General features: G+C 42.6%; 3 protein-coding genes and 1 pseudogene across 5 annotated transcripts in view; 3 read left to right on the top strand and 1 right to left on the bottom strand.

Annotated features, from left to right (window-relative positions):
- LOC106582898 (protein NDRG3) overlaps positions 1-4,640 on the top strand; it is a 68,656-nt gene extending 64,016 nt beyond the window's left edge. For 2 of the 3 annotated variants that reach the window (XM_014166489.2, XM_014166491.2), the window contains 7 exons: positions 113-178; positions 284-335; positions 500-547; positions 650-685; positions 789-840; positions 2,667-2,705; positions 3,273-4,640. In XM_014166489.2, coding sequence (XP_014021964.1) covers positions 113-178; positions 284-335; positions 500-547; positions 650-685; positions 789-840; positions 2,667-2,705; positions 3,273-3,445 — 466 coding nt within the window. In that variant the 3' untranslated portion in view covers positions 3,446-4,640. The remainder of the gene's footprint in view (positions 1-112; positions 179-283; positions 336-499; positions 548-649; positions 686-788; positions 841-2,666; positions 2,706-3,272) is intronic. The other variant, XM_014166490.2, reaches the window with a different exon arrangement.
- Positions 4,641-5,696: 1,056 nt separating this feature from the next.
- Positions 5,697-10,067, top strand: LOC106582897 (src-like-adapter 2). The gene is made up of 8 exons (XM_014166488.2): positions 5,697-6,123; positions 6,470-6,589; positions 6,717-6,816; positions 7,777-7,863; positions 8,170-8,273; positions 8,417-8,569; positions 8,722-8,851; positions 9,055-10,067. Exons 2-8 carry the CDS (start codon positions 6,517-6,519, stop codon positions 9,158-9,160), a joined length of 753 nt encoding a protein of 250 aa, XP_014021963.1. The 5' UTR covers positions 5,697-6,123; positions 6,470-6,516; the 3' UTR covers positions 9,161-10,067.
- A 145-nt stretch (positions 10,068-10,212) lies between these two features.
- Positions 10,213-25,021, top strand: trpc4apa (transient receptor potential cation channel, subfamily C, member 4 associated protein a). The gene is made up of 17 exons (XM_014166487.2): positions 10,213-10,419; positions 13,540-13,668; positions 13,790-13,906; positions 14,100-14,157; positions 14,259-14,314; positions 14,433-14,561; positions 14,723-14,924; positions 15,168-15,356; positions 15,598-15,740; positions 15,853-15,984; positions 16,128-16,186; positions 16,270-16,371; positions 16,711-17,026; positions 17,230-17,341; positions 17,499-17,611; positions 17,762-17,968; positions 22,242-25,021. Exons 1-17 carry the CDS (start codon positions 10,300-10,302, stop codon positions 22,377-22,379), a joined length of 2,322 nt encoding a protein of 773 aa, XP_014021962.1. The 5' UTR covers positions 10,213-10,299; the 3' UTR covers positions 22,380-25,021.
- LOC106582783 (myosin-7B-like) overlaps positions 24,847-26,846 on the bottom strand; it is a 29,156-nt pseudogene continuing 27,156 nt past the window's right edge.

The raw sequence follows: 26,846 nt of genomic DNA, 5'->3' as shown, positions 1-26,846 counted from the left end.
CAGGAGTGGAGAGGGGGCAGGGATCCACTCCTGCCCAAGGTACTCGCTGACTCTACTACTGACTGACTAAATGTGGCTCTAACCTTTTTTCTCTCTTTTTTTTCAACGACAGTCGTCGGGATCTGGAAATCGAGAGGCCAGTCATTGGTCTGAATGAGGACACAGTGAACACACTGACGTGAGTTTGAAAGTTTGAACTGGTTTTGACGTGTTTTCAGCAGTATGCTCAAGCGGACCGGTTGTAACTCACAGTGCTTATGGAAACTCCTCTCTTCCCCTCCAGGTGCCCTTCTCTGTTGGTGGTTGGAGACACATCTCCTGCAGTGGAGGCAGTGGTGAGTTAGTTAAGGTGGTTGTTGTTTAGCTTGTGACTATGGATCGTGCGCTTCTACATGCTTGTGTGTGTATATATAGTAGGATGTTGGAACTAAATGTTGAAAATCAGTTCCTTTATGTGATTGAACTTTTTGTCCACTAACTCTCTTTAACCTTGTTTCAGGTGGAGTGTAATTCCAGGTTAAATCCAACCAAGACTACACTGTTTAAGGTGAGGTGAAACAGGACATCCTGTGTGTGTCATGTATAAATATTTGATGCTAAGCTATTGCATGTGTAGTGACTCAAAAGTCCTCTCTCTCTCTCTCTGTAGATGGCTGATTGTGGAGGCTTGCCTCAGGTTGTGCAGGTGAGGTTTGAGCTTCTGAAATGCTGTTATTATATCCTTGTGTGTTTTTTATGTCATTTTTTTATTTAAATTGATAACTAACTTACTGTCGTCTCCTCAACAGCCTGGGAAACTAGCAGAGGCCTTCAAGTACTTTGTTCAGGGTATGGGTTATAGTAAGTACACAACTCTTACTTTTCTTTGTAAATGTGTTTTCATTAACCACTCCTTAACCACTAGCATACTTAAAAAAGAAATGATGTCTCTGGCCACCGGTAACTGTTTGCTACCTTGGAATTTGACTCTTGAGTATTGATTATCCACTAACAAGCTGTCGTACGTCTTTGTGGTTAACATATGTGTTCTCAATGTATTTCCTGTTGACGTGAGCAAAATAACAACTGTTGCTCAAATGAGTATTGTTTTCATCACGGTTTCCCATGAGCCTTTGACAGACCCCCTCCTGGGTTTGGAGTGCAGCCAGTCGTGTCTGAAAGGACCCTCTTTTTGTCACACTGGTCACGGAGGAGGCCGCTCCTCACGCCTCACAGCTAACGCCATTTCCTCTTTCATCTTTGCAGTGTTGACTAGCCTCAGTTCTTAGTAGGTGAGAAACAGTGCTTGTAGCATGAATGACGAGCAGCGAAGATGTTCTGAACATCAATTGACTTCCTGTTCAATTCTGCGTGGGAGAGACTCTCTTGCCTTGTGTGTTTTTGTTTTCTAACCAAATTGTTTAAGATGCAGCTCTTCCTGTGACCCAAAGCAAAGGCTTCTCTGTTTTCACCTCTCACCTCTCACCTTTCACCAGCACAGCATTTCTATGGTACTAGGCTCTTCTGTTTCCTCCCCCAGTCCTCCGCAGTGGGAGTGTTGCATGCAGCCCCAGGTGTCACTGTGTGAGAGGAGAATTGTAGAGTGGAGGTAAAGGCCACGCAGCACAAAGTCTCTCCCTGCAGAGGCACAGCCAGAAGAGGACTGGCCACCCCTCATAGCCTGGTTCCTCTCTAGGTTTATTCCTAGGTTCCTGCTTTTCTAGGGAGTTTTTCCTAGCCATTGTGCTTCTACATCTGCATTGCTTGCTGTTTGGGGTTTTAGACTGGGTTTCTGTACAGCACTTTGTGACATCTGCTGACGTAAAAGGGCTTTATAAAAACATTTGATTGATTGATTAATTAGATTAGGACATTTCACTGCCAGATTAGAGTTGATTAAAGCCTCTTCTCATAGTGATCTATGAGATCTGTTATACTGCACGCAAAAGCAGCATGTCAGCGAAGCGAGGTTAGCTTGAAGCAGCGTAGTTTTACGTTTCAAGTCTGTTTTCTTCGGCAGCGAGAGCGTTGCAGAGACATAGATGCACAGAAATAAGCACATCATATCAAATATAAATTCATAAGTAATCTCAATAATCCTAAAACTAAGTAGTAAAATAGCTAAAATCACCCTACACACATTGAAAGAAATGGTATCACATTTTAGGCTTGTATTAAAAAGACAGATCAGTTGGCACAGTTGTTGATGTAACTAGCTACGTCAAACCATTAAAATTACAGCAACTTTGTTGGAGAGGTTGCAAGAATATCCTCCGTTTATGAAGTGTGGCCGAATGAAAATGATTCTTCCCATTATGAAATAAAGCCTTTTTTAAAAAATGTTTAGATAGGGTATGGACTCTATGCCATTAACGCATCCCAGTGCAGCACCCTGTAACCACCCTGTAACCACGTTGACAGATGTATGAGGGTACACTCTCGTCACAGTGTTGGTGTTGTTTTGCTGTAACGGCCCGTTGAGTATTGGCTAAAATACCCCAGAATCAGACAGGAAGAACACATCGGGGTTTTTTGGGGGGGGGGTTGTCTCTCTGGTATACAGCAGTTGTCTTTTCCTTCAAAATGACTTCTATTCATTACCTCAACCTTCATAAACCTTACTCCCATCCAATATGTTCTCCTTTCTTCTTTTATCAATCCTTTCCTCCCTCCGTCAATGCTAACAGTTCCCTACATTCTTCTCAGTCACCTGAGCAACGAATCAGGTACCAGGTTTTAAAGCAGTAGCAGTTTTAGACCAGTTGGCCAAATACCAGCCTCTATTCAACCTAACACATATTACATGAATGTCAATGTATGCTCAGAAAGTCCATTTAACATCATATTATTGGTATTTTCGGTCATCTGCATTGTTCAATTAAGTGGAGAACTGTCTGCATACTTTGACATTTGTTTAGGTGGTTATGTGGCTCCTTTAAGCATGAAACTTATGTTCGATTTTTTTCTATTGTTGCACAAGGTGCTAGTTTTGCTTCATTTTACCTTTATCAATTTCTTTCAGTGCTTTATGCTATTATTGTATTGCCTTTTTTACAAGACATGCTTGTCAGCGTCTTTGGTTTCCATAGTGTAGTTGTGTGTGGTGCTGAAGTCTTTACATTTTATTGGTCCCTTTATTTCCTCAGATTTGTCTGCATGGTGAATGTCTGCAGTATTTGTATGATTTCTTGATGTGATTCCCTAACAGAGGGAACACATCATCATGCTTCCTGCATCGCATGAAGTGCTCTGCATTGTGACTGGAATGTTAACACTCCTGTGTCGTGTCGTAGTGCCCGCGGCTGGAATGAGTCGTCTGGTCCGATCCCGCACCACCTCCTCCTCCAGCATCACCTCCATGGACAGCATCCGCAGCCGCAACCTCAACAGCCTGCTGGAAAGAGCCAACACCACTGGGGGCCTGGACAACCAGCCTGGGGCCCAGACCATGGAGGTCTCCTGCTAAATCTTCCCATCTCTCCCTCACTCCACATAGGGTAGCAGCCCTCACCGGTGGCCCTCTCTTCCTCCAGTAACTTATGTCTCCCAGTCTCTCTCTCTCCTACCCTGCTCCGAAGCTACTCAATGCCAGGGTGTTCTGTGATGAATTGTGTGATAAATATGAGAATATATACAAATGAAGATTAAATATAAAACTGTATACATGTCAAACTTCGAGCCACAAGCTGAGGGGACAAAATAAAGGATTAATCAGATCTACTGTATACTCCAAGGGTCTAGATGGGACGATCCCCCACCCAACTGTTTCTCATCATTTCATATGTATGCATGTGTCTTGTGCAAGGTAATCTGGAGACTTATTATCCCGGTTTCAATTACTGTACGTCCCTCCTTTGTTCCGATTGTTGCCTTTCACATCTTTTATTTATTTTTATAGGATTGGTTCCTCAGCACAGGAGGGGTTGAAGAGTCCCATCTCTCACATCCCCTGTAGTCCAAACACACATTCCTCTTCCTTCTCTTATACTATGTTCTAGAACACATTGACACTTAAAACCTTCATTCATTGCACATATTTAGACACATATTTTGTTATGTTGTGAACTGTGAACACACACCTCCTTTGATTGTGTGGCATAGTGTAGATGTGTGTTTTCCTGTACTGTACCTTGCTGCACTGCTCTGCTCTGCCGAGTCACTCCATTCACACTGTAGAATGATCACTCAAGCTGGGTGCAAACACAAGATTCATGACTCCCTGTACATTTCTCTGCATTGTGCTGTTTTCCAATTGGCAGGTTATACTGGCCCAAATGACAGAATGAATGCACTGTGTTTTGGTTGTTCTAGAACATTATACTTGCTTTTTAGGAATATGCAAAAGTATAAAGAAGTTCAATGGGAAAGAACCGTGGGCCAATGTGATTGTCTAGATTCAATCACTTCTCCTTTCATCTGTGTTTTAAAAATGTTTATTTTGTAATTGATGGCGTCTTTTTCTGTTTTACATTTTTGTTTTTATAGTCTGTTCACTCATTGCTTGAGTAGACATTCACGATGAATAACAACTTAACAAGCCTGTTATAATGTGGAAATGTGTTCAGTCTTCACTGCAGGGCGCAGTGGTGCTTATCACGGTCCGCCAATTCAACTCATTTATACTACTAAACTACTAAATAAAGCTAGAAGATGTAAAATGGGCCCTTGGTTTGTGGTCATATCTTCAAGTGTTTCCACTGCGCACACAACCAAACATGCCAGCAAATCTAATAGTTGCAAAGGGTTGAGGAAAATAATCAATGTTCTGTATTTCAGACCAAAATAGTTGTCACCTTTCAGCTTTGTCTTGGCAGAAGACTTAAAGGAGTATGGTCAATAGTTTCCAACCACATACGTGAGCTTTTTCCGCTCACTCTTACATCGGTTGACCTCAAACTGCATGTAAACGGTGAGTGCAGGCTATTTTTAGCTTGCTCTAAAAATAAAGTAGAACGGTCAGCTATGCCCTAGCTCAGATAAGGTTCTCTGAAGTTTGCTTTTTCATTTCAGCTAACCACTGAGTGCATAGTACATCTCATTTCTGCATCTCACCGAGATGTTCCAGCTGAGTGCATCAGGTCTTAATCAGTTGGGTATAGGTCAAGGCAAAATAGATTGTCATCCTTCTTGAGTCAGATCCTCTCCTATCTGATGTCCAACAGTCTATATGGAAAGTATTAATTTCCATTTGATTTATTCCACATTTTGTTGTGGTACAGCCTGAATTTAAAATGGATTAAATGTATTTATTTTTCTCACCAATCCACACACAATATTCTGTAATGACAAAGTGAAACATTTCGCAAATGTATTGAAAATTAAATACAGAAATATGTCATTTATACTGAACAAAAATATAAACGCAACAATTTCAACGATTTTACTGAGTTACAGTTCATATAAGGATATCAGTCAATTGAAATAAATTCATTAGGCCCTAATCTATGGATTTCACATGACTGGGCAGGGGCCCACTTGGGAGCCAGGCCCAGCCAATCAGAATGAGTTTTTCCCCACAAAAAGAGCTTTATTATGGACAGAAATACTCCTCAGTTTCATCGGCTGGCTGGTCTCAGACGATCCCGCAGGTGAAGAAGCCGGATGTGTATGTCCTGGGCTGGCGTGGTTACACGTGGTTTGCAATTGTCTAAAAACCTGTTTTTGCTTTGTCATCATGGGGTATTGTGTGTAGATTGATGATGGATTAAAAAAAAAAAAAATAATTAAGAATAAGGCTGTAACCTAGCCTAATGTGGAAAAGGTCATGGGTTCTGAATACTTTCCGAAGGCACTGTATTTAGTAGGCCTATACTAAATACATGCTGATTGCTATAATCCTGGGAAAAAAAGTAGTTTGTAATTTTAAGCAGAATATTGATCTTGTGTTTTTTGTGCAGCTATGCAGAAATAAAATGTTATTGACGTATAACATGTCAACCCTCCATACACACACCCACACATTGCTTTGAGTCAGGAGGATGTCAGAGCCTTTGGCGTCACAGGAAGCTACTAGAGACATAAAAACCTGGCCTCATCCAGTGAGCCTCTGTCTTGTTTCTATCTACCCCTTGGCCACATCTGCGTAAATTGAGTAGTCTCCTGAGCAACAGAGCAGAAGAGTGAGACGTATTCTCTTTCAATAAGGTGAGCACGTTTTCAGTTTTACTTTATAACCCACTAACATACTATGGAAGCACCTTGTATTGCATTTACACTAATTACAAGTTATTCCACTGGTAAGTATACTGTTCTAAGGCCTGTGTATCGTAAAGTGCACCCAACTCTTTTATTTCTTCAGAGTTAATGTTTAGATAGTAATGAATATACATGGGTACATGTGCAAGGCTTGTCATATATTTTTTTTAATGGAAACTTCAGGTTGAGGAAATTATGGTTTCTAGTTGTGGTTATTTCTCTTCATGTGTCATCTTGTTTTAGTTGGCCATATGACAAGAGAAGATAAATGACAATACACTTCTTTCTGTCTCAGCCTATAGAGCCATACAGACATATACTGTAGCTAGAGAACAGCTGGTCATGGGGAATTGCACCGTCAAAGTTCGATCCAATATGCCAACCCTTGAGAATCCAACTGAACCTGCAATGTCAGGTAATATTAAACGCCCAGCTTCCTCCATAGGTCTTCTGAATTCTTGAATTTGTTAACCTAATCTGAAATCATCAACCAGCCAGCGTGAATGCTGATTGCAACTATTAAAACCATTCTTCCTTTTTAGACAATAACAGGCCCATGGTGGTGTCCCTTTATGACTTCCCCTCCCAAGATCCCTTGGAATCCAGCATCCGCATGGGGGAGAGGCTCACTGTGTTATCAGAGTAAGTGGCATACATGCATGGAGCTGTACATATACAGAGGTGTCTGAAATTATTGACACCCTTGATAAAGATGAGTAAAAATGACTGTATCAAATAAAGATTCATATTTTATGCAACAAAGAATTGAAATTAGATTATTTTTAGAATAATACAATTGCTCAGAGTGGTGGTTTGTTTGTGTCGAAATGAGAATGCATAAGCAGAAAATAACCCCGTACCTACTGTAAAATATGGTGGTGGATCTTTAATGTTATGGGGCTATTTTACTTCCACTGGTCCTGGGGCCCTTGTTAAGGTCAATGAACTTTACCCAGTACATTTTAGCCCAAAACCTGGTTGCATCTACCAGGAGGCTGATACTGCAAGTGTATCTTCCAGCAAAACAATAGCCCCAACAATATATGAAAATCCACAAAGAATTTGTTAATTGGTCACAAAATCAACATTTTGCAATGGCCATCTCAGTCTCTGGACTTGAAACCCATTGAAAACCTGTGGTTTGAATTGAAGAGATTTGAATTGAAGAGGGCATTCCATAAGCGCAGATTAAGGATATCAAGAATCTGGAAAGATTCTGTATGGAGGAATGGTCTAAAATTGCTCCCAATGTGTTCTCCTGTTCATAAAATATTTTAGAAAAAGTCTCAGTACTGTTATCCTCCCAAGGCCGTTATCCTCGAAAGGTATTAAAAACAGGGGTGTCAATAATTTGTAACCCTACCTTTTTGAGAAAATAATGTATTACTTGTTGAACAAAATCTATTTCTTTGAGCAATTTTATTGTATAAAATAATATAATTTCCCAACTTTTTGGAGTATACAATATAGCTCAGTATTTATTTATTTTATACAGTCGTTTTTGCTCATCTTTATCAATGGCGTCAATCATTTCTGACCCTACTGTATGTGGTAGTTTGTGATAGTTTGGTTGAATGCACTGACTGACCCCTTTATTTGCAGTGATGGGGATTTTTGGATGGTGCGATCCACAACAACAGGCAATGAGAGTTACATCCCCAGCCACTACACTGCCAGAGTAATAAACAGGTAAGATACCTACTACTTATTCTCAAGTTTTACTTCTGACTGTCACAGCTGTTTACACATCAGTGAATGTCATTAGAGGGTGGGAATCGGAATGCATCAATTTGAAAGAGCAATAGTGTAGATGTTCTCTCGCTCTGAATGACATCATCAATGTCCTAATTATGTCACTCCTCCCCCAGTGGGGGATGATGGCACCAGTAGTTCCAGTGGAGTTTCCCAGCAGGGTGGAGAGGAGTGAAAAATATAATGTACTATCTTTGTCTTCTGACAGTGAATATTTTATATTTCTCCTCCATCTTTAATCAGGTGGCAGTATAACGGCATCAGCAGGTTAAATGCAGAGGAGCTGCTGCTGATGCCACACAATTACACAGGGGCTTTTCTGATACGACAGAGTCAGACAAACACAGGTGAGACCATGTTCATGGCTTAGTGCTCGTTTAATTAAATTCATTTTACTTAATGTTATGTCAAGTTTAAAAAAAAGCCTAGGACTTGTGCGATGTTTCATTGTTGTAGCGTGACAAGAGTCTTGTGTTATTTCTGGTCACAGACACCTACTCGCTCTCGGTCCTTAGGAGGACCGACTCCTCGTACATGGGCACAGTGAAACACTACCGCATCCGTCGCCTCCAAAACGGCTGGTTCTACATCTCCCCCAGCCTCACCTTCTACACCCTGGGCCAATTGGTGGAACACTACTCTGGTGGGTACAAGCCCATCGACGGGCTCAAATGCATTATTATTACAGCACAGTTCTTACTCTGGTATGCAAAGAGGGTGGGCTGTATGGTACTACTGTAATAAGTTGTTTGGGTAGAGAATGTTCTAAATATTTGGAAACATGTTTATCCACAGAGTCAGCAGATGGGTTGTGCTGTTTACTGAGGGAGCCTTGCATCATCCAAGGCTCAAACAATACTACTATGACCAGACCGTACCCCAAAGCTATCAGGAGGCCCACCCTCAACTGGAAGGACGTAGACAGGTGGGGCACATTCTTAAATCCTCCATCTACCATACTTTGTGTCCCAAGTGATCTACACACTACTTATTTGACTATTTGTCAATATGATATGATGTGTCATGCTATAGCTATGCAATTAACTGCATTGTAATTCACATTGTAAGATGATGCATATACTGGTGGTAGGTATATCACATTCCCTGTGCTTGCCTCTGTCTTCCCAGTTCAATGATCTTCAGTAAGGGCAGAGTGGATTCAGCGGACTCTCTGGTGAGCAAGGGGCTGAGGGAGGCCATGAGCTCATACCTCTACATGACAGAGGCCAGCTGACAGGACTGTGGCAAACACTGGGATACCTGATGAGAGGGAAGACTGAGAGTAAAATAATAATACATAATACTGTCTGGTCTGCCGCTGCCCCGGCCCAACGGTACTAGGCCAGAAAGGGTGACCTAAACAAAAGCATAGAGGAAGCTAAAAAGAAGTAAGCCTACCATTTACAACCACAATGAAAAAATGAAAACTACATGCACAATTCATGTCTTGATGGTAAAATGTGGGTTTGGGTTCAGGTAGCCACAAGGAGCCGTGTTACTTGGCACTTCTAATGCTACTGGTTCTTGTTCTCAAGTGCAAGACCGAGTTTGGGAAACTGCTCCTTCTGGGGAGTGACAATATGGCCGACCAGTGGCCTTAAAGGCTCTTATTGGCTAATACATAGTATCAGCAATCCAGGGTTTATATACATTGGATGGAACTCAAGAGGTCTTATGATGTGAGGAGGAGCACTTCCTTTTAGCTCATGGAAAGTTTCATACTGCTTCTCCACACAGAAACACCTATGCATTGGTCTATTTTAAACCAAAGAAGGAAGATCACTGAAATACAATAATGTTGTATCTGGACTAAAGGTAGAACCCATTTTTAGTTTCATATGCAATCTGTTTGTACGAATGAAATGCCATGTATGAGTAAAGGATGTCACGCTGCTTGCATAACAAGAATCAATTCCTCCCATACCTGGCGCGAACTCGGGACTTCTGCCTTCCTAGGACACGTGACCACCCTCCTGAAGCATCTTTCCACTCGACGCCACGCGAAAGGCGCAAATGGAGACACTTAAGGCTGAGGAGTACATTTCACACATTCCCATATAACTTGAAACTAACTCAGACGTTTTTACCAGAATGTGGCTGCGGGTGAGAATGAGTAATAAATAAATACAGTTCTGAGTGACTGTTTTGTTTCATTGGTCTCTTAATTATAAAAACAAGATCATCAAAACATACAAGACAATGGATGCTGTAGTTCTCTCACATCTGGGCCACAAAGAGAAAGCGTCTTATGTCAAAACCATTTTCAAATCCTACCACTAGATACCGCTAGATACATGGGAATATTTTTGTATCAACCATAGCTCGCTAAATCCACAGAACTTCCTGCTTAGAACTGTTCAGGAAAAAGAAATAATGGCGACGCTTCTGGGGTCCGAGTCCCCTTGGACTGGAGGAAAACGAAGCAGTCGCAATATCATTGCAAAGATCACACACAGTCAGATTGCAGGCCAGGGTTTCAGCAGAGGGACACAGGTAAGACAACTTGTGCGATGTCTTGGTAATGAAGGTATCTGAAAAGGAGGAGAACGACTGGCTGGGATTGCGTTTGTAACCCTGCTGAGAGCTAGCTAACGTTAGCATATATAGGGAAGCTAGCTATCTGTTTATCAGACTTGCTGGTTAGTTGGCTAACATTAGCTGCCTATGCTACAAAATGTGATAATTTCGCTATATGACAGTCAGATTACACCCGCAAATTAGCTACTTACAATAAAATGACAGTCGACAACCTTCATGTAGCCTGCACTTCTTAGCTCTTTTGTTGATTTAAGATAAAAATGTTGCTAAGTATATACACGCTAACCTTTTTTTTGCTGTAGCTAACGTAAGTAACTAGCTATCTTTGGTAGTATCGTATGTTTGTCTGTTCCCATCCATGACGTTACATACCATTGGTATCTGTAATTAGTTGTATCACTCAATGTTGTTATATTAGCGAACTACCTAACATTTGATGACTTTGCGAAACGGAATGAGTGCGCCACTGCTGCTAGCTCGCTTGCAGCTTAGTTTGGCTATCAGTTAGCTAATGTTAACTTGCTAACTAGCTTGGTTTTAGGTTTGATCAGCGAATTGGGAGCAAATAAGACATTGTATTTTGACAGGATGTTTTTCATCTGCTAGATAGAAACAAACGCGAAATAAGTTGGAACAACACGCGTGATTACGTAACGTTAACGACACCAGCCCCCAGCTACTTTAGTTTCCATTGATGGGTGCCGCCCATCTGTGACTGGGCTCAGTCATTATGCTGCTAACAGGTATTTTACCGAACTACCTACCTGTTTTTGCTCATGTGAGCCTCCCATTACTAGCCAGATAAATAAACCTTACAAGGGCAACAACTTTTATCTTTCATAATCTTGTGGAAATGGTCAGTGGTGGAAAAAGTACCCCATTTTTTTTATACTTCAGTAAAAGTAAAGATGCCTTAAAAGAAAATTACTCAAATAAAAGTCACCCAGTAAAATACTACTTGAGTAAAAATCGAAAAGTATTTGGGTTTTAAATGTACTTAAGTATCAAAAGTAAAAGTATAAATCATTTAAAATGTCTTATATTAAGTAAACCAGACGACACGATTTTCTTGTTTTTTTATTATTTATGGATAGCCAGGGACACAGTTCAACACTGACACAATTTACAAACGAAGCATGTGTTTAGTGAGTCTGCCAGATCAGAGGCTGTAGGGATGACCAGGGATGTTCTCTTGATAAGTGCGTGAATTTAGACAATTGGCCTGTCCTGCTAAGCATTCAAAATGTAAGGAGTACTTTTGGGTGTCAGGGAAAATGTAAGGAGTAAATAGTACATCATTTTCTTTAGGAATGTAGTGGAGTAAAAGTTGTCAAAAATATAAATGGTAAAGTACAGATACCCCAAAAAACAACTTAGTAAGTATTTTTACACCACTGGAAGTGATACATTATACACTCATTCATGTGTGTATACAAATGGCTGCAGTTGACTAGATGGTGGTGATTTTAACATTTACATGACATTTTAGTCATTTAGCAGACGCTCTTATCCAGAGCGACTTACAGTAGTGAATGCATACATTTCATGCATTTTTTTTCCCCGTACTGGTCCCCCGTGGGAATCAAACCCACAACCCTGGCGTTGCAAACACCATGCTCTACTAACTGAGCCACACTTGAATTATAAATTTAACATGAAGAGCTACTTTGTTTATGCTGAGGATGTCTATCCTAGAATTACCCTCTGACTCCCTGCCCTTCTTCTATGGAGATCATGGCAGTCCGCAAACAAGAGTTTACAGTGCATGCCACCACCTACTGTACTGGAATGTACGCTCAATCATGATCTGCCTAATTCTGTACTACCATGAAAATAAAATCCAAAACCAAATAAATCCCTACTAACTTCTGCCACACCCTCCCCAAAAAACCCTTCCCTACCCCATTAAACTTGATCTATATTATGCTGAAACACTCCACCCTTAGGATTGTTCAGCATGTCAACAATCATTTCAACAGTAACATCTGTTACCCCCAATATCTCTTTTGCCATCTCCACAATAATGTTCAACTTGGCATTTCTGCTTTCAAATCAAATGTTATTTGTCTAATGCACCGAATACAACCGGTGTAGACCTTACCGTGAAATGCTTAGATACAAGCACTTAACCAACAATGCAGATTATTTTTTAAATAAATAAGAAAATATTTGCTTAAAATAAAAAATAATATTATAACACAATAAAATAACAAGAACGAGACTATATACGGGGGTACCGGTACCGAGTCAATGTGCGGGGGTACAGGTTAGTTGAGGTAAATTAGGTAATATGTACATGAAGGTAGGGGTAAAGTGACTATGCATAGATAATAAACAGCAAGTAGCAGCAGTGTAAAAAAGGGGGTCAATGCAAATTGTCCGGGTAGCCATTTGATTAACTGTTTAGCAGTCTTATGGCTTGGGGATAAAACAACAACCCAAGTTGTATTGCTAACCATACCAATAATAGCTATGAAGTCAACTCATAAGCGCAACATTTCTGAACATGTAATGGGGACGGGACAAAATTCTCTGATATTGAAACTAAGGAATCCTATGTGTACTTTTCAAGGCAACCTCAGACCTCAGCAGCACTGATAAGCTTTTACTTCTTTGCCTCATTCCATTCTTGTGAAATGTGGCCTGCTTAACTCACTGCCAACCTGCCGTAAAGAATAGAAAAGGCCTGTGTTGCTCCACCGATTCCAATAAAAAGTCTCAAATGGCAGTTTGAGCCACATTCCTCTCAAAGTTTCAGTAATAATTGAGTTATGAGAACTGAAAGTTATGTGCTCCATTTGTGAGGCATTTCATTTGGGCATGATTTGGAATGACTTCTGACTTAACTGGTGCCAGAAGATGGTCTCTGCGACTGGAATTTGGAGAGGATGTGATTATTTTGCACTAACATCTAAGACCTAGGCTTTTATTACATCTGTCTGAGGTTGTGTGGGTGTGCGGAGCGTAGGGTAAAATGATCAACTGTCAGTGGTCTTGTGACACGGGAACATACTGGAGACATTTTCTAAGCTCTTGCATATTTCCTGTATTCACCACTCATTCGTTGTGTTCCAGCTCCCAGAGGCTCTGCTCCAGGAGAGAGATAAGAGGGCCAAATGGCACGGCATCCCTGAGCTGCTGCAGAAGCTCCGTGAGAGCAGCCATCCTAACAGTGACCTCTCCCACACACACAGTGTACTAAAGGTACGCAGAAAATATATACACCACAACATCAACAAAGCGCAGGCTCCTAGGCTATAGGAGCTGACTGAATGTGTATAGTTTACTCTAAGATTAAGGCCTAATTATCCATCATTTTTAACAGGAACTATCATCCCTACTTTCCATGGAGGCGATGTCTTTTGTCACAGAAGACAGGAAGAATGCTCAAGAATCAACCTTTCCCAACACATACACCTTTGACCTCTTTGGTGGAGTAGATGTATGTTTACATACTGTTTATTATGCTCTTGTTACTAGTGTGTTCTGTGCTGTGATGGAAAGTAATCAACGACCCGTTTGAATGTCTTGAATCAGCCATGTCACCTCATTCTGCAGTGTATCAGTGCCTTCTGAGATATTATCAGGTGACGCTTGTTCACTGCATTCTTTTTTTTCCCCCCGTCCCTTCGAAGCTGCTTGTAGAGATCTTGATGAGGCCTACACTCACTATGCAGAAGAAGAAACCTCAAAGTAAGCAGTAGCACTTAGGTCTGCTATAAATCCTCTCTGAAGGCTGCACTTTTGACATAAGGGACCATTGCTATTCATGTCTGTGTCTCTTGTCCCTGCAGTGAATGATGACTTGGTCAAGGACTGCCTCAGTGTTCTTTATAACTGCTGTATATGTGTAAGTACCCTCACCGCAGACCATCACTTCATACGCAAAAAAAAAAAGGAGTCGTCATGTCTGCCTTTTCCTCTATAAACATGAATTAATCGTCAAATTTCTCCCCATATCTTCTCAGACGGAAGGGGTTACAAAGAGCCTTGCAGCCAGAGACGACTTTGTCCTGTTTCTCTTCACCTTGATGACGAACAAGAAGACGTTTCTACAGACTGCCACTTTAATCGAGGATATTCTCGGCGTCAAGAAGGTCAGGGCAACTTCACGGCAAAATCGTTAAATTATTTTCATTTATACTAATATTGTTCACACAGAGTATGAGGGTTTGCTCTAGGTAGAGATTTGGTGTCCATGATCATGTTATGCCGATGGTGATCCATTTGTTTGGTCCTGGTCTTCTCTCTGCCCCAGGACATGATCCAGTTGGAGGGGATTCCTAACCTGTCTGGTCTGGTCCAGAGCTTCGACCAGCAGCAGCTGGCTAACTTCTGTCGCATCCTCTCTGTCACCATCTCAGAACCCGACGTGAGAAATGATGACAAACACACCCTGCTGGCCAAGAATGCACAGCAGAAACGCAACGCAAGCCCCTCACGTGCAGAGGTCAATCAAGGTAGGACAGGGATACGGGAACACACTGGAGAAATGAGATTTTATTCTCACTATTTAGCTCAATTACCCTTTCTTAGGGTCTTGTTAAAGTATTGGTTTGATTCATCTGTTCATTTGTAGTACTCATTTAAATTCGATACCCTTATTCTGTCCAAACGTTTTGTCGTCGGTGCTCAACCTAAACCTATTGTAGAGTAACGTTACATGATCAGTTAATGAGCCCAACCTGCTTCCCTGTTCCCAGTTACCCTCCTGAACATCCCGGGCTTCATCGAGCGCCTGTGTAAGCTGGCCACCAGGAAGGTGTCTGAGGCCACCGGGGCGTCTAACTTCCTGCAGGAACTGGAGGACTGGTACACGTGGCTGGACAACGCCTTGGTGCTGGACGCCCTCATGCAGATGGCCACGGAGGAGGCTGAGCACAGCAGCACAGGTCAGCAGCCTCTCTCCTCCTGCTCTGTACCACTGCCTTAAACATCAGTTAATCACTCAAAAGGTCTAACATTAGATGCACCATTCTGCCTGTGAAATGTTTATTTATTGTACTATACAGAAATATCCTGGACATCTCGGTTGTCACCTACCCTTGTACCTCTGTACTTATCCATAAACATTTCTTCTCATTTTCATTTATTATATATTTTTTTTAACATCCTGTTGTGTCTCCTCCACAGAGTCATCAGATGAGAGTTCGATGGCCACCAGCCCTCTGAGGCACCGTCTGCCCCAGTCCATGAAGATCGTCCATGAGATCATGTACAAGGTGGAGGTGCTCTACGTGCTCTGTGTGCTGCTAATGGGCCGTCAGAGGAACCAGGTGAGGGGCTGGGAGACAAAGCAGACGCCTCACCTAGTACAGGGCCGGGCTCTCCGGTGTAGGCACTCCTGTGCTCTTGCGTGTATTTGACCACCTGATCCATCTTCCTCAGGTACACAAGATGTTAGCAGAGTTCCGTCTGATCCCAGGTCTCAACAACCTGTTTGACAAGCTGATCTGGAGGAAGTACACCTCGTCCGATCACGTGGTGCATGGCCAGAATGAGAACTGTGACTGCAGTCCGGTAAGCAGTGCACTCGTCTCTCACTGAGCTGTCCCTGGACATGATCAGTGGCTTTTTCTAGGATTCTTCCTCTGGGTTCATATTACCATTGCTGTGTTATAACATTTGCAGTATCAATCACGCTGATTCTGTCCTTCCCTCAGGAAATATCCTTCAAGATCCAGTTTCTGAGGCTTCTCCAGAGCTTCAGTGACCACCACGAGTGAGTAACCTTCAAACAGTCTGTTTGACTGAAAGTTCCCCGTTAGTTTCACTTGAATTTAACAAACATTTTCTTTATTTCAGGAACAAGTACCTTCTTCTGAACAGTCATGAGCTGAACGAGCTGAGTGCCATTTCTCTGAAGGCCAACATACCGGAGGTGGAGGCCTTAGTCAATACAGATAGGTATGCATCCTAAATTGAACCTTTATTTAACTAGGCAAGTCAGTTAGGAACAAATTCTTATTTACAATGACAGCCTACCCCGCCCAAACCCAGATGACGCTGGGCCAATTGTGCGCCGCCCTATGGGACTCCCAATCACGGCCGGATGTGATACAGCCTGGAGTTGTCCCATCATCTACTTCCACCTTTTTGACTCCACCCTCAATACGTCACACTACAGTGCAAAAGAGGCATCATGTTCTCTGAAACCTCAAATGCAATCCCATATTGTGTGTCCTAAATCTGTTGTGAGTGATTCACACACGAACGCACTCACCCTGTCTCCTTGTGCTCCTGCAGGAGTCTAGTGTGCGATGGGAAGAAGGGTCTCCTCACACGTCTGCTCGCCGTCATGAAGAGGGAGCCTCCCGACTCCTCCTTTAGGTTCTGGCAGGCCAGGGCAGTGGAGAGTTTCCTCCGTGGAGCCACCTCCTATGCGGACCAGATGTTTCTGCTGAAGAGGGGGCTGCTAGAACACATCTTGTTCTGCATCATAGACAGTGGCTGTAAATCCAGAGATGTCCTGCAGAGCTACTTTGACCTGCTGGGGGAACTCATGAAGTTCAACATCGACGCCTTCAAGAGGTTCAACAAATATGTCAGCACAGACGACAAGGTGAAACCCTTAGCGAGCAGCATCCCCCCCCCCTCAATGTGAGAGGAACCTGTCAGTCCTTTCAATCGTCCCAGAAAATACATGAAATAATGCAATATAGATTCTTATAATCATATATAAGTAATCTCAATGTACCCAAGTTTTTGCGATGTGTATGTTCTATAATGCTGTGTCCCCCATCCCTCTGTTCGGCTCGGCTGCAGTTCCAGACCTTCATGACCCAGATCAACAGTTCCCTGGTGGACTCCAACATGCTGGTGCGCTGCATCGTCCTGTCCCTCGACCGCTTCGAGAGCCAGACAGAGGACGTGAAAGGTAAGCCGCACTGTCTATTCCCATAGTAAGTGAATGGAACGATGAGAGAGGGTCACAAGTAGGATCACAAGCTGCCAATGTTGGAATGAATTCAAGCTTTGAGTGCATTGTAATGGTGCTGTTCCTGATGTAATTGTTGCTGGTTGTGGTCCTGCAGTGGTGGAGGTGCTGTCTGAATGCTGTCTGCTGTCCTACATGGCCCGGGTGGAGAACAGGCTGTCCTTCCTCTTCAGGCTGGTCAATGTCATCAACGTGCAGACTCTCACACAGGTCTCTCCATCACCAGACAAACCCACACCTCTGTACCTCTCTTTCAGGATAAGAGGAATGTGTCCTCAGTTTGTTAGGGTTTGAGGTTGTTGTTCTCCCAACATCTGGCGCTGACATGTCCCCCTCTGCCCTGCCCATCCCCTGGCCCAGGAGAATGTGAGCTGTCTGAACACCAGCCTGGTGGTCCTGATGCTGGCCAGGAGGCGGGGTAAACTTCCCTTCTACCTCAACACATTGAGAGAGAAGGAGTATGCAGAGAAATACCCTGGCTGCCTGCTAAACAACTTCCACAACCTGCTGCGCTTCTGGCAGCGCCACTACCTCAACAAGGACAAGGACAGCACCTGTCTGGAGAACGTGAGTGTCCTCGCCCTGCTCTGTCCCAAACGGGAAAAACAGATTTATTTTCTTCAAAAGATATTATGCAGGGATGCAAACTTGCCGCTTCTTGGCGATTATTCACAGTTTTGATCTAAAAATAGGTCATTCACATGAATTGTGTAGATCCGTAAAAAGAAAGTATGTTTGGGGGGGGTCTGACAAAGTGCGCAGACGCAGAGTGTCACCCATTGAGCTATAAAAGAGAGGTGCGAACAGAATCTCAATTGGACACTCCTCGCGTCCTCTCTCCCCGCCTCCTTCGCAAAACCCATTGGAGGAGAAGATCAGAGGGGAGGGACCTCTGGCTTTCACATCCATTGGGGTTTGAGGAGCGAGGAGAATGCAATTGAGGTTCTCCCACTGTGTGCTCACTAACGTTACCTTCTCTGGCGGCTGAGTCATCATCCACTCCACCCAACAAACTTTGTTCCTGACTGGGAAATTTGGAATGCAACTTGAGGTAAGCAACCTGTGTTTGAAATAATGCTGCGCTTATACTTGATACATGCAACTATAATTTGCTTATGTTTAGGGCTGTGGCAGTCACAAAATTTAGTCAGCCAGTGATTGCCAAGCAAATAACTGCCGGTCTCACGGTAATTGCCCGTCAATTAACATAAACACATTTAGCATCTCCTGGCTTCCACACACAGCCTACAAGCCACTGATGCTGACCTTTGGAACATCTACATTTTAAAAAAGTATAATAAATCCTTGTAATATATCTTACACCTTCACAATAAATCCATTATTTATTTTAGACATGTCTAAAGAAACATGATATGAAGAAAATGTAGTCTTATTTCAGAATAACAGAATAGCATACTTGAGTTATCCTGATCTGGCTATGCCATATGGCTGTGGGCTACACTAGTTCATTTAGCAGACAAGATTTTCTTTGAATTCCGTGGCATTATTTTTCTAGTATGAAGAATACTATTGAACAAAGCTGAATAAAATAGAAAGGATATTTTCACCAAACAATTTGAGGGAGTGCACACATGCAGCTATTCTGTGTTGAGCCCTTAACAAAGAAATAGGTACTCCTATATGCTTAATTTATAGTTATTAATGTAACTTTAGTTGTTCTACATATGTTGGGCTTTACGTTTGTATTTTTAATACATTGTAAGGCTGCATGATGCGACTAATGATTTGAAAAAAGTTGCTAGAAAGGCATGAGCTCTGCTTTGTTTTTTGCACGGACTGTACACAATACATCAGTCTCTCATTCACAATTTGACAAGCACTTGATAATGCCTCGAATACATGCCTTTTGTGGCCGTTGTGCCCTTGGGCTAAGTATAATCATTTATAATGCCCCTCTCCCTGAGTGCTGCATGCGCTGAAGCACCTCTCACTCACATGGCTCTCCATCACATGATCAGGTCTTCCTCGCAGGCTACAAGTGAACGCAACTGCGTGCATTCTTATCCAATTCCAAGGTGCATATTGAAAATATTGAAGAACTGTCCACATTTACATTTCGTCATCCAACCAGATGAGTAGGCCTAACTAACAGCAAAGGCACTATCCTATGTCAATCTACTATCCCCATAGTACAAAAGTCTACCTATTCTGTGCGAGAAATAAATATTCCAAACATAGTCTGGGACAGTTGTGGGATGCGATAGATTCCAAATTAATACAACCACTAGAATCCATAACTGTTTTTATGCAATGAGGCTGATGCAACAGATCAGAACATTTAGCTTAAAATGCTGATAGCCTAAAAGTGTATTTCTTCACATTATAAGCACAGCAATGCGCACATGGCAGTAGGCTATAAGCGTGAATGTTCCATTAGCGGGAAAACACCATTATCAAAAGTGACTGTAAATGTGATTATGCATGTCATGCTTTTATTGTAAAGGTGCATTTTTATGGTGAAAATTATCTTCCCTAAACTTGAAACTCACACGCCAGTTAGGCTCTTTACAAACCTTGTAAAGAGGATTAATGTGCTTCATTTTAAGAAGTTATTTGGCAACTTTAGTTGTGATACAAACCGTATTAGACCATATATAGGCCTATGACCAAGGCTATATGAGGTGTGCAACTATGATTTGAAAAAGTCACAAAAAAAAGCATTGTTTCTTGCCTTACGCTTTGGGCATTATTCACAAGTGATCATATAGAATTCACATGTGATAGGCTGGTATTGTCACCCATCAGACTGTTCTTGATTTAATCATGTCTTTACATATACAAAATAATATATGTGTGAAATTTGTTTTGATTTAGAATGGACCATTTATCATGCACCTGTCAAAAAAAGTTTATACATCTATGCACTTAAATTGCGAATGGAGGACACTTTTCCCCGTGGTTTATTTTCATGCCAGTCAGGTAGGCTATACTCCTGTTGTAAAGAGAAGCAATGTGCTTAATATTAGGAAAGTTAAGAAATAAATATAGTAGACCTAGCCTATAGAAAGCTGATGGGGTGCTCCTATTTTTAATAGAGCCAATCACTGTGTTTTCTCACGCAATTGCGTAGCCTATAGAAATGTTGCGCAACATGAGATCATGGGCTCTCACGAAGTGTTTGATTAGATTTTCGATTACATTTGCATTGATGTCCGAGTGATTAGAGGAACAATGGAGTGCAGAGTACCAGGCAGTTACGAAATGTGGTAGGCTACTAATGAGCATCAGAGCTTGGAGAACCCTAATTACCGTGACTAAACGGACACGTGGAATTTGACTGCCTTCGTGACTCGTAACCGCCGGGGTGGCGGTGATACGATTACCACAACAGCCGTACTTATGTTTCAATAGCGCAAATTATTACACACACACAGTTATTAACGTTAGCTAGCGAACTACTTTTGCATCTATGCTGACAAGCTAAAATAGAATATCAGAGTTCAGAGTGTGATGTCCATATATGTCAAATCGGATAGCTTCATCCAATAATATCACGTGTGACAGCTGTGAGCAGCCAGTCACATCCCCTAACCAGCCATTAGTCTGCTCAGCTGCTTCTCTCCAGACCCGGCGCCAGGATAAAGTGACTAGGGGGGCGGTTGACATTTTTGGGGGGGTTCTTCAATTCTTTGGGGGGGGGGGGGAGTTCTTGCATTGGAATTTTATATTGAGTTCTGCTTATATCACGCTACACCACAATAGCCATGAAGTTAAAATGGCGAGACTCTTGAGACCATTGAGTGATTTTTGAAGTGACAGGTTGGCACAACATCTGTAGCCCATCTCTGCTGCTTATCACACTAAAGCAAGGCTGTTTTGGTAATGAATAGAGGCAACAAGATAAATAGGGTAAGTCACCTATTACCAACAGCCTGTGAATGTAGCCATGAACACTGCTGTCTTTATAAATGCTGGAAGTAGTAGCCAAGTTATTCAAAATCAGATAGATTGTGTCATGCTTTTATCAATGTTTAGGCTAGTTACATTAACAGTAAACAAATGCAATAAACAAAAGGCAAATGATACTCCTCCACTGCACTGTTGGAGCTAGGAACACAAGCATTTCGCTACACCCGCCATAACATCTGCTAAATATGTGCATGTGATCAATAAAATGTGATTTGAATGGAGATCCAAATAACCAAAACACAGCCTACTACAGTGAGATGCAGCCCTGCACAGCTGGCTTGCCAAATAGGCCTATACAGGCCCTCTTCTTCGCTCATGAGTTCAGCGACACGTTGTGATATGGAACTATACACTTATGTGGATTAAATTCGACCCACGTAATCAATTAAACAAGGCCAGCCATAAACATGTTTCCAGAGTATTGAGATTTTTCAAATATGTATTATGTACTTGTTATTCTCTGAAAATATGTAACGTTTGTCACCTTTTTGGGCCCTCGCCGGTTTGCGTCCCTGTTATGAGCTCACCCGATCTAGTTGTAGACCGAAGACTGGCTGGCCTGTCATTTAACTAGCCTTTGACTAAACTTAAAATTCAAATCTTGCAAGGTGTAGTGAGGGGCCATTTAGTCAGAGACTAGCTCAGTGGTACGCAGCTGGGTGCGTCTCGGAAGACGCGGGAGGAGGCCAATATTCAAGTCCTGTAAATGTGCTTCTGTTTTCATTGGTCGGTGTCCACCACATTTTGTTGGGGTACCGGGCAGGTGCGTGGTAGTATTTTGTATTTCCTAAGACCGGGGAAAGTTTCACTTTGCGATTTTGCGCTACTCCACTTACCACGAATATCCCATTCTCTTTGGGTAAAAAGTGTGTTTTACAAGGCTTAACCCCCTGTTTCCTCTCTCCCTCAGAGCTCCTGCATCCCCTTTGACTACTGGAAGGAGACAGTGTCAGTGCTGCTGGGCTCAGACAGGACTTCTCTGTGTGCCATAGCCAGCTACATAGACGAGCCCTTCATGGACCTGGACAGGGACCTGCTGGAGGATTAACCCATACAGGAGGGTTTGGGTGTGGCTGGGCTGGTGGAGGGGGTAGGGGGTTGCTGGGGTATGGACACCTATCATGAGTGATGACCATGCCAGAAAGCTAGAGCAGGACTGTAACTGTGGCTGGACACAGAGACTCGTTGCTATGCTGTCTGTAACTAGGCCAGGAGGCTGTTACTGAAGGGGGGGGGGATTCTACAATCCTGGCCATCTTCGCTCCTCGCTCCATTCTCTTCGGAGGAGAAGGGGCGAGACTGTACCTGTTTGTCTGTCCATCCCAGACCCTACAGTAGAGAGATACATTTCTTGGACCTTGAAATACTCCTGTGTTGGTGGTTTGCTTTAGGTGAAATCAAATAGCCTTTTATATATTACATAAATATATTGAAAAATCTATACGTACGATGCAACAAATTAGATAGGGTCTATCTATCCATCTAACACAGAAAATGGTTTGTTTTCACTGTGGGGGACTTGTTATAAGAGGGGAGGCCCAGAGTGTGTCTGAAGACTAGTCCCCCCTGCGTCTCCTCTAGCCCGCATGGCTCTCTTAGAGATGCAGTAGTAGAGAAGGGAAGTGTTGACTCCATGTCTGGGAGCCTAAGAGGGCTGCTCATGACTGGATGCAGAGATGGCATCAGTCTTGTCCAGTGGTCTTTTGAATGAATGGCTTCGTCTCTGATCTGTATGTGTATGTAGGGCTCTCTCTCTTAGGGGAATCTAGTCGACTGGTACTTGTAGCTTTACTCAGCCCGTCCAGGTAGCTTGTGGATCTGTTGATGGTTTACATTCTATGGGGTCCTGTGGTGGATGAGATGGGGCTGGATGGGACCCCCCACTCACCTGAAGTCACCAACCCCTTCATGACTTTACCCCAACACAAGGAAACATTTTCCTTTCTGTTTTTCAGACATTGTTTTTGTTTTTCATCTTGTTAAGAGAATAGCTTTTAGTTCTAAATAAAGTGTAGATAAAAGGAAGAAAACATTGCACTGTTTAAATTGTTTTGTTTATTTTGATGGCCGATGTTTTCATTTTGTATCAGACTTCGTATGCATCAAGTGAAAGGGGGTTTGGTAAAATAATAAACTATGCAGGCTGTAGTATTTAATCCCACTCTCTGTCGCCGACCGTTCTCACAACAAGTTCCTTAACCTCTTATCCTTCAACCAACAGCCACGCTGTGCTGCATCACTTGATTGTTCTCTAATCGTCCACTTAACTCTTGACTGCTCTTATCTTACCGTGAGCTTAGACTTCGACAATCTTCATGTCTTTGTGACGATTCTGTGCTTGGTGTCACCTCTAATGTGATTGGCTGAAGAGGGAAACGGGAGTGGTTATATTGCTATGGCTCCTCTGGCTAGAATGTGCTGATGTTGCCGAGGCAATGGATGCCGAGTAAGCATTTAGCAAAAAAAAACGAGTCCAAGAAATTGACCAATGATTGAGCTACCTCATTTTTCAACCCAGCAAGCACCAATTGGATCACTCACAAGTTGTATGTCGAAATGGAAGTAATCCTGTTCAAGTGTTTTTCTTTGCTTTCATACATTCATTCTTGTGAACGTACAATCTGTTCATAATCTGGTTTTCCCTAACAGTTGGTATTGCTACATGACCACAGGCTTTCCTACGATGTGTGTTCTCGCGCCATTTGGTTTCTTTACCTACCTACACTTCACCACTACTTAATGTGGATGACTTGTGTTCATATACATCATGGAAGGAGCCTGCAATGTTCATAGGAGTTCTACCGGTGCAGCACCATTTAGGTCATTCTGTGTGTCCAGTCTTCTAGTGTTTGGAACAGAACTGTTGCCATGAGAACTCTGTGCATGTTCCACGCTCCCCAAGAGTCGTGATTGCCTGTGGAATAGCATATTGTCTGTTGTTTTTTTTTTGGGGGGTTGGCATCTGGTGCAGAGTAGATAACCTACTTTAAAGAAATCTGGTCTTAATTGCTAGATATAACTTTGAAAATCAAACGCAGTACTGTATTTCTATACTATCCCTCGTTAACAGCCACCCAGATTTTGTACTGTTGAAACATTGTACATACTGTATATTTGGTTTTGTGCAGATTTGCTTCACACTAAGAACTCAGACACTTCAGAAGCAGCCTATATACATTAAGTCCAATACAAAAAAAAATGGAAAGTCTGACTTGACATTTTTAGTTGGTAATTGGTGCTTAATTATTTGAATTTGATTGTATTCCTAGTCTCCTACCCTTCTTACATCAGGTACATTATTTGATGGAATTGTTACTGTTCTTTGGCATACATGCCAAGTTAGTTTCCTTTGTTTGTCATTGGAGATGAATAATAAAAAGCATATGGTGCGTGTATACCTAGAGAAATTAGATCAGCAAACCTTTATCATGTTTTCTGAAACATGATCAAATCATTTTTGTATGTTTATATTTTGCTTTGACATTGGATATTGGGGTGGTGATGTTTTAGTGTACATTGGATTTACCCCCCCCCCCCCCCCTCACACACCACTCCTAATCCTGACTCAATCCACAACAATCCCCCTAAAATTCAATTTCACACCCGTTTTCTTAATCTTATGTTTAATTTAAGTCTTGTTTGTGAATTTAATACAATGATAATCCTAATAAATTCTCAACTTTCTCTTGAGTGTGTGCCTGGTGTATTTTGTCACAGTGGTTTTACGGATGGGACACCGATAATGGTAATGTGTGGTGGGCGCTTATATTTGTCCTGGTGAACGTCGGCTGTGTGCAGCAGGCAGCCGTCCTCTTTCCTCTGACCACAGAACATTGGGTGTAATTTACTTTTAATTTCCTTACGATTCCATGCGTTGATCACTACCATCACTCACTGCATCTCCACGTACCACACTGACTGCAGATAGTAATGTGGGTGGTAGGTAGCCTAGCGGTTACAGCGTTGGGCCAGTAACCGAAAGATCGCTGGTTTGAATATCTGAGCCGACAAGATAGAAAAAAATCTGTCTGTACACATGAGCAAAGGCACTTAACCGTAATACGCTGCAGAGGCACTGTACTACTATGGCTGATCCTGTTAAACATGTGTCCAACTCATTCCACAGAGGGCTGAGTGTCTGAGTTTTCACTTCTCCCTTAGTAAGGAACTCCCCTAAAAACAAAAACCAGCAGACACCAGCAGACACTAGGCCAGCGTTTCCCAAAGTCAATACTTGGAACCTCAAAGGGTGCACGTTTTGGTTTTTGCCCTAACACTACACAGCTGATTCAAATGATCAACGCTTGCTGGTTTGGGAAACCTTGCACTAGGCCCTCCATGGAATGAGTCGACACCTCTGCTGTAAAACAACACCTTTCACTGCACCTATCTGGTGAGACAAATTGTACTATAGATGCTTTTAGAAGTCTTTATTGGGTCTGTATTGCACTCCCACAGTCACACCACAACTGTTGCAGCTGGCTGGCTGTGATATCTTTGGTTTGGTAGTTATCCTCTGGATTACTCTGCGAGCTGAAACACACAAGAGAAACACAGTATGTTTCAATAACAACCACCGATAATACTGAGGGCATGGGAATAAATACTCCGGAGAAGACCATGTTATGTGATATATCACAATTTACTGGTATCGTCCATAAAGTGTAGTAATGACCTTGGGCCCGAGTGCGAACACGGAGCTTGTTGACAGTGGTCTCGGCCATCTCAGCCCTCTCCTCTGCATCGTCCAGTTCATGCTGGATCTTCCTGAACTTGGTCAGGCTGGAGTTGGCTTGTTCCTTCTGAGAGAAGACGGAGAGCAGGGAACTAGATCATACCACTGTAGGCCATTTGGAAACAGACCCACATTTCATACAGTAACACAACAGTTGAAAGGAAAACTTGAAATGTTGTGGGGGACTTACCGCTTCCTCAGCCTGCCTCTTGTAGCTCTTCACATTGGCCTGCAGCTTGTCTATGAGCTCCTGAGAACAGGCCCGGTTCTTACTGTCCTCCTCTGTCTGCAAGGACAAACACAAACAGCAGAGGGCAGCATGAAGCACTACATCACATCATAACACCTGACAGGCCAGGCAGGTCTTTCAATAAACAGTACATACAATCATGTGGTATGTTTCAGTACCTGGTAGGTGAGCTCTTTGATCCTCCTCTCATACTTGCGGACTCCATTCTGGAACTCCTGGCTCCTCTTCTGCTCAGATTCCAGCTCATTCTCCAGCTCTTTCACCTGTTGATGGGAGACTATCAGATCACTGATCTACACTCACCGTCCAATATTGGTGAACAACTTTAACCAAGTAAATGATGTAGCCTTGCACAAGCCTTGGCCGGAGCAGGTTGCCATTTATTGGGATGACTCATGTACTGGAGGCAGCTCTGCAGGGTAGTCACTACCTGGCACAGCCACAAAGTCATAAAATCTGATTTTAAACCTAACTCTAACAGTAGACACACTTTTAACCTCATGCCTAACCTTAAAATAAGACCAAAAATC

The sequence above is a fragment of the Salmo salar genome, chromosome ssa22 (assembly GCF_905237065.1).
Source record: "Salmo salar chromosome ssa22, Ssal_v3.1, whole genome shotgun sequence".
Taxonomy (NCBI): domain Eukaryota; kingdom Metazoa; phylum Chordata; class Actinopteri; order Salmoniformes; family Salmonidae; genus Salmo; species Salmo salar.
Note: the sequence above shows the minus strand (reverse complement) of the source record. Positions and strands in the feature narration are given on the sequence as shown.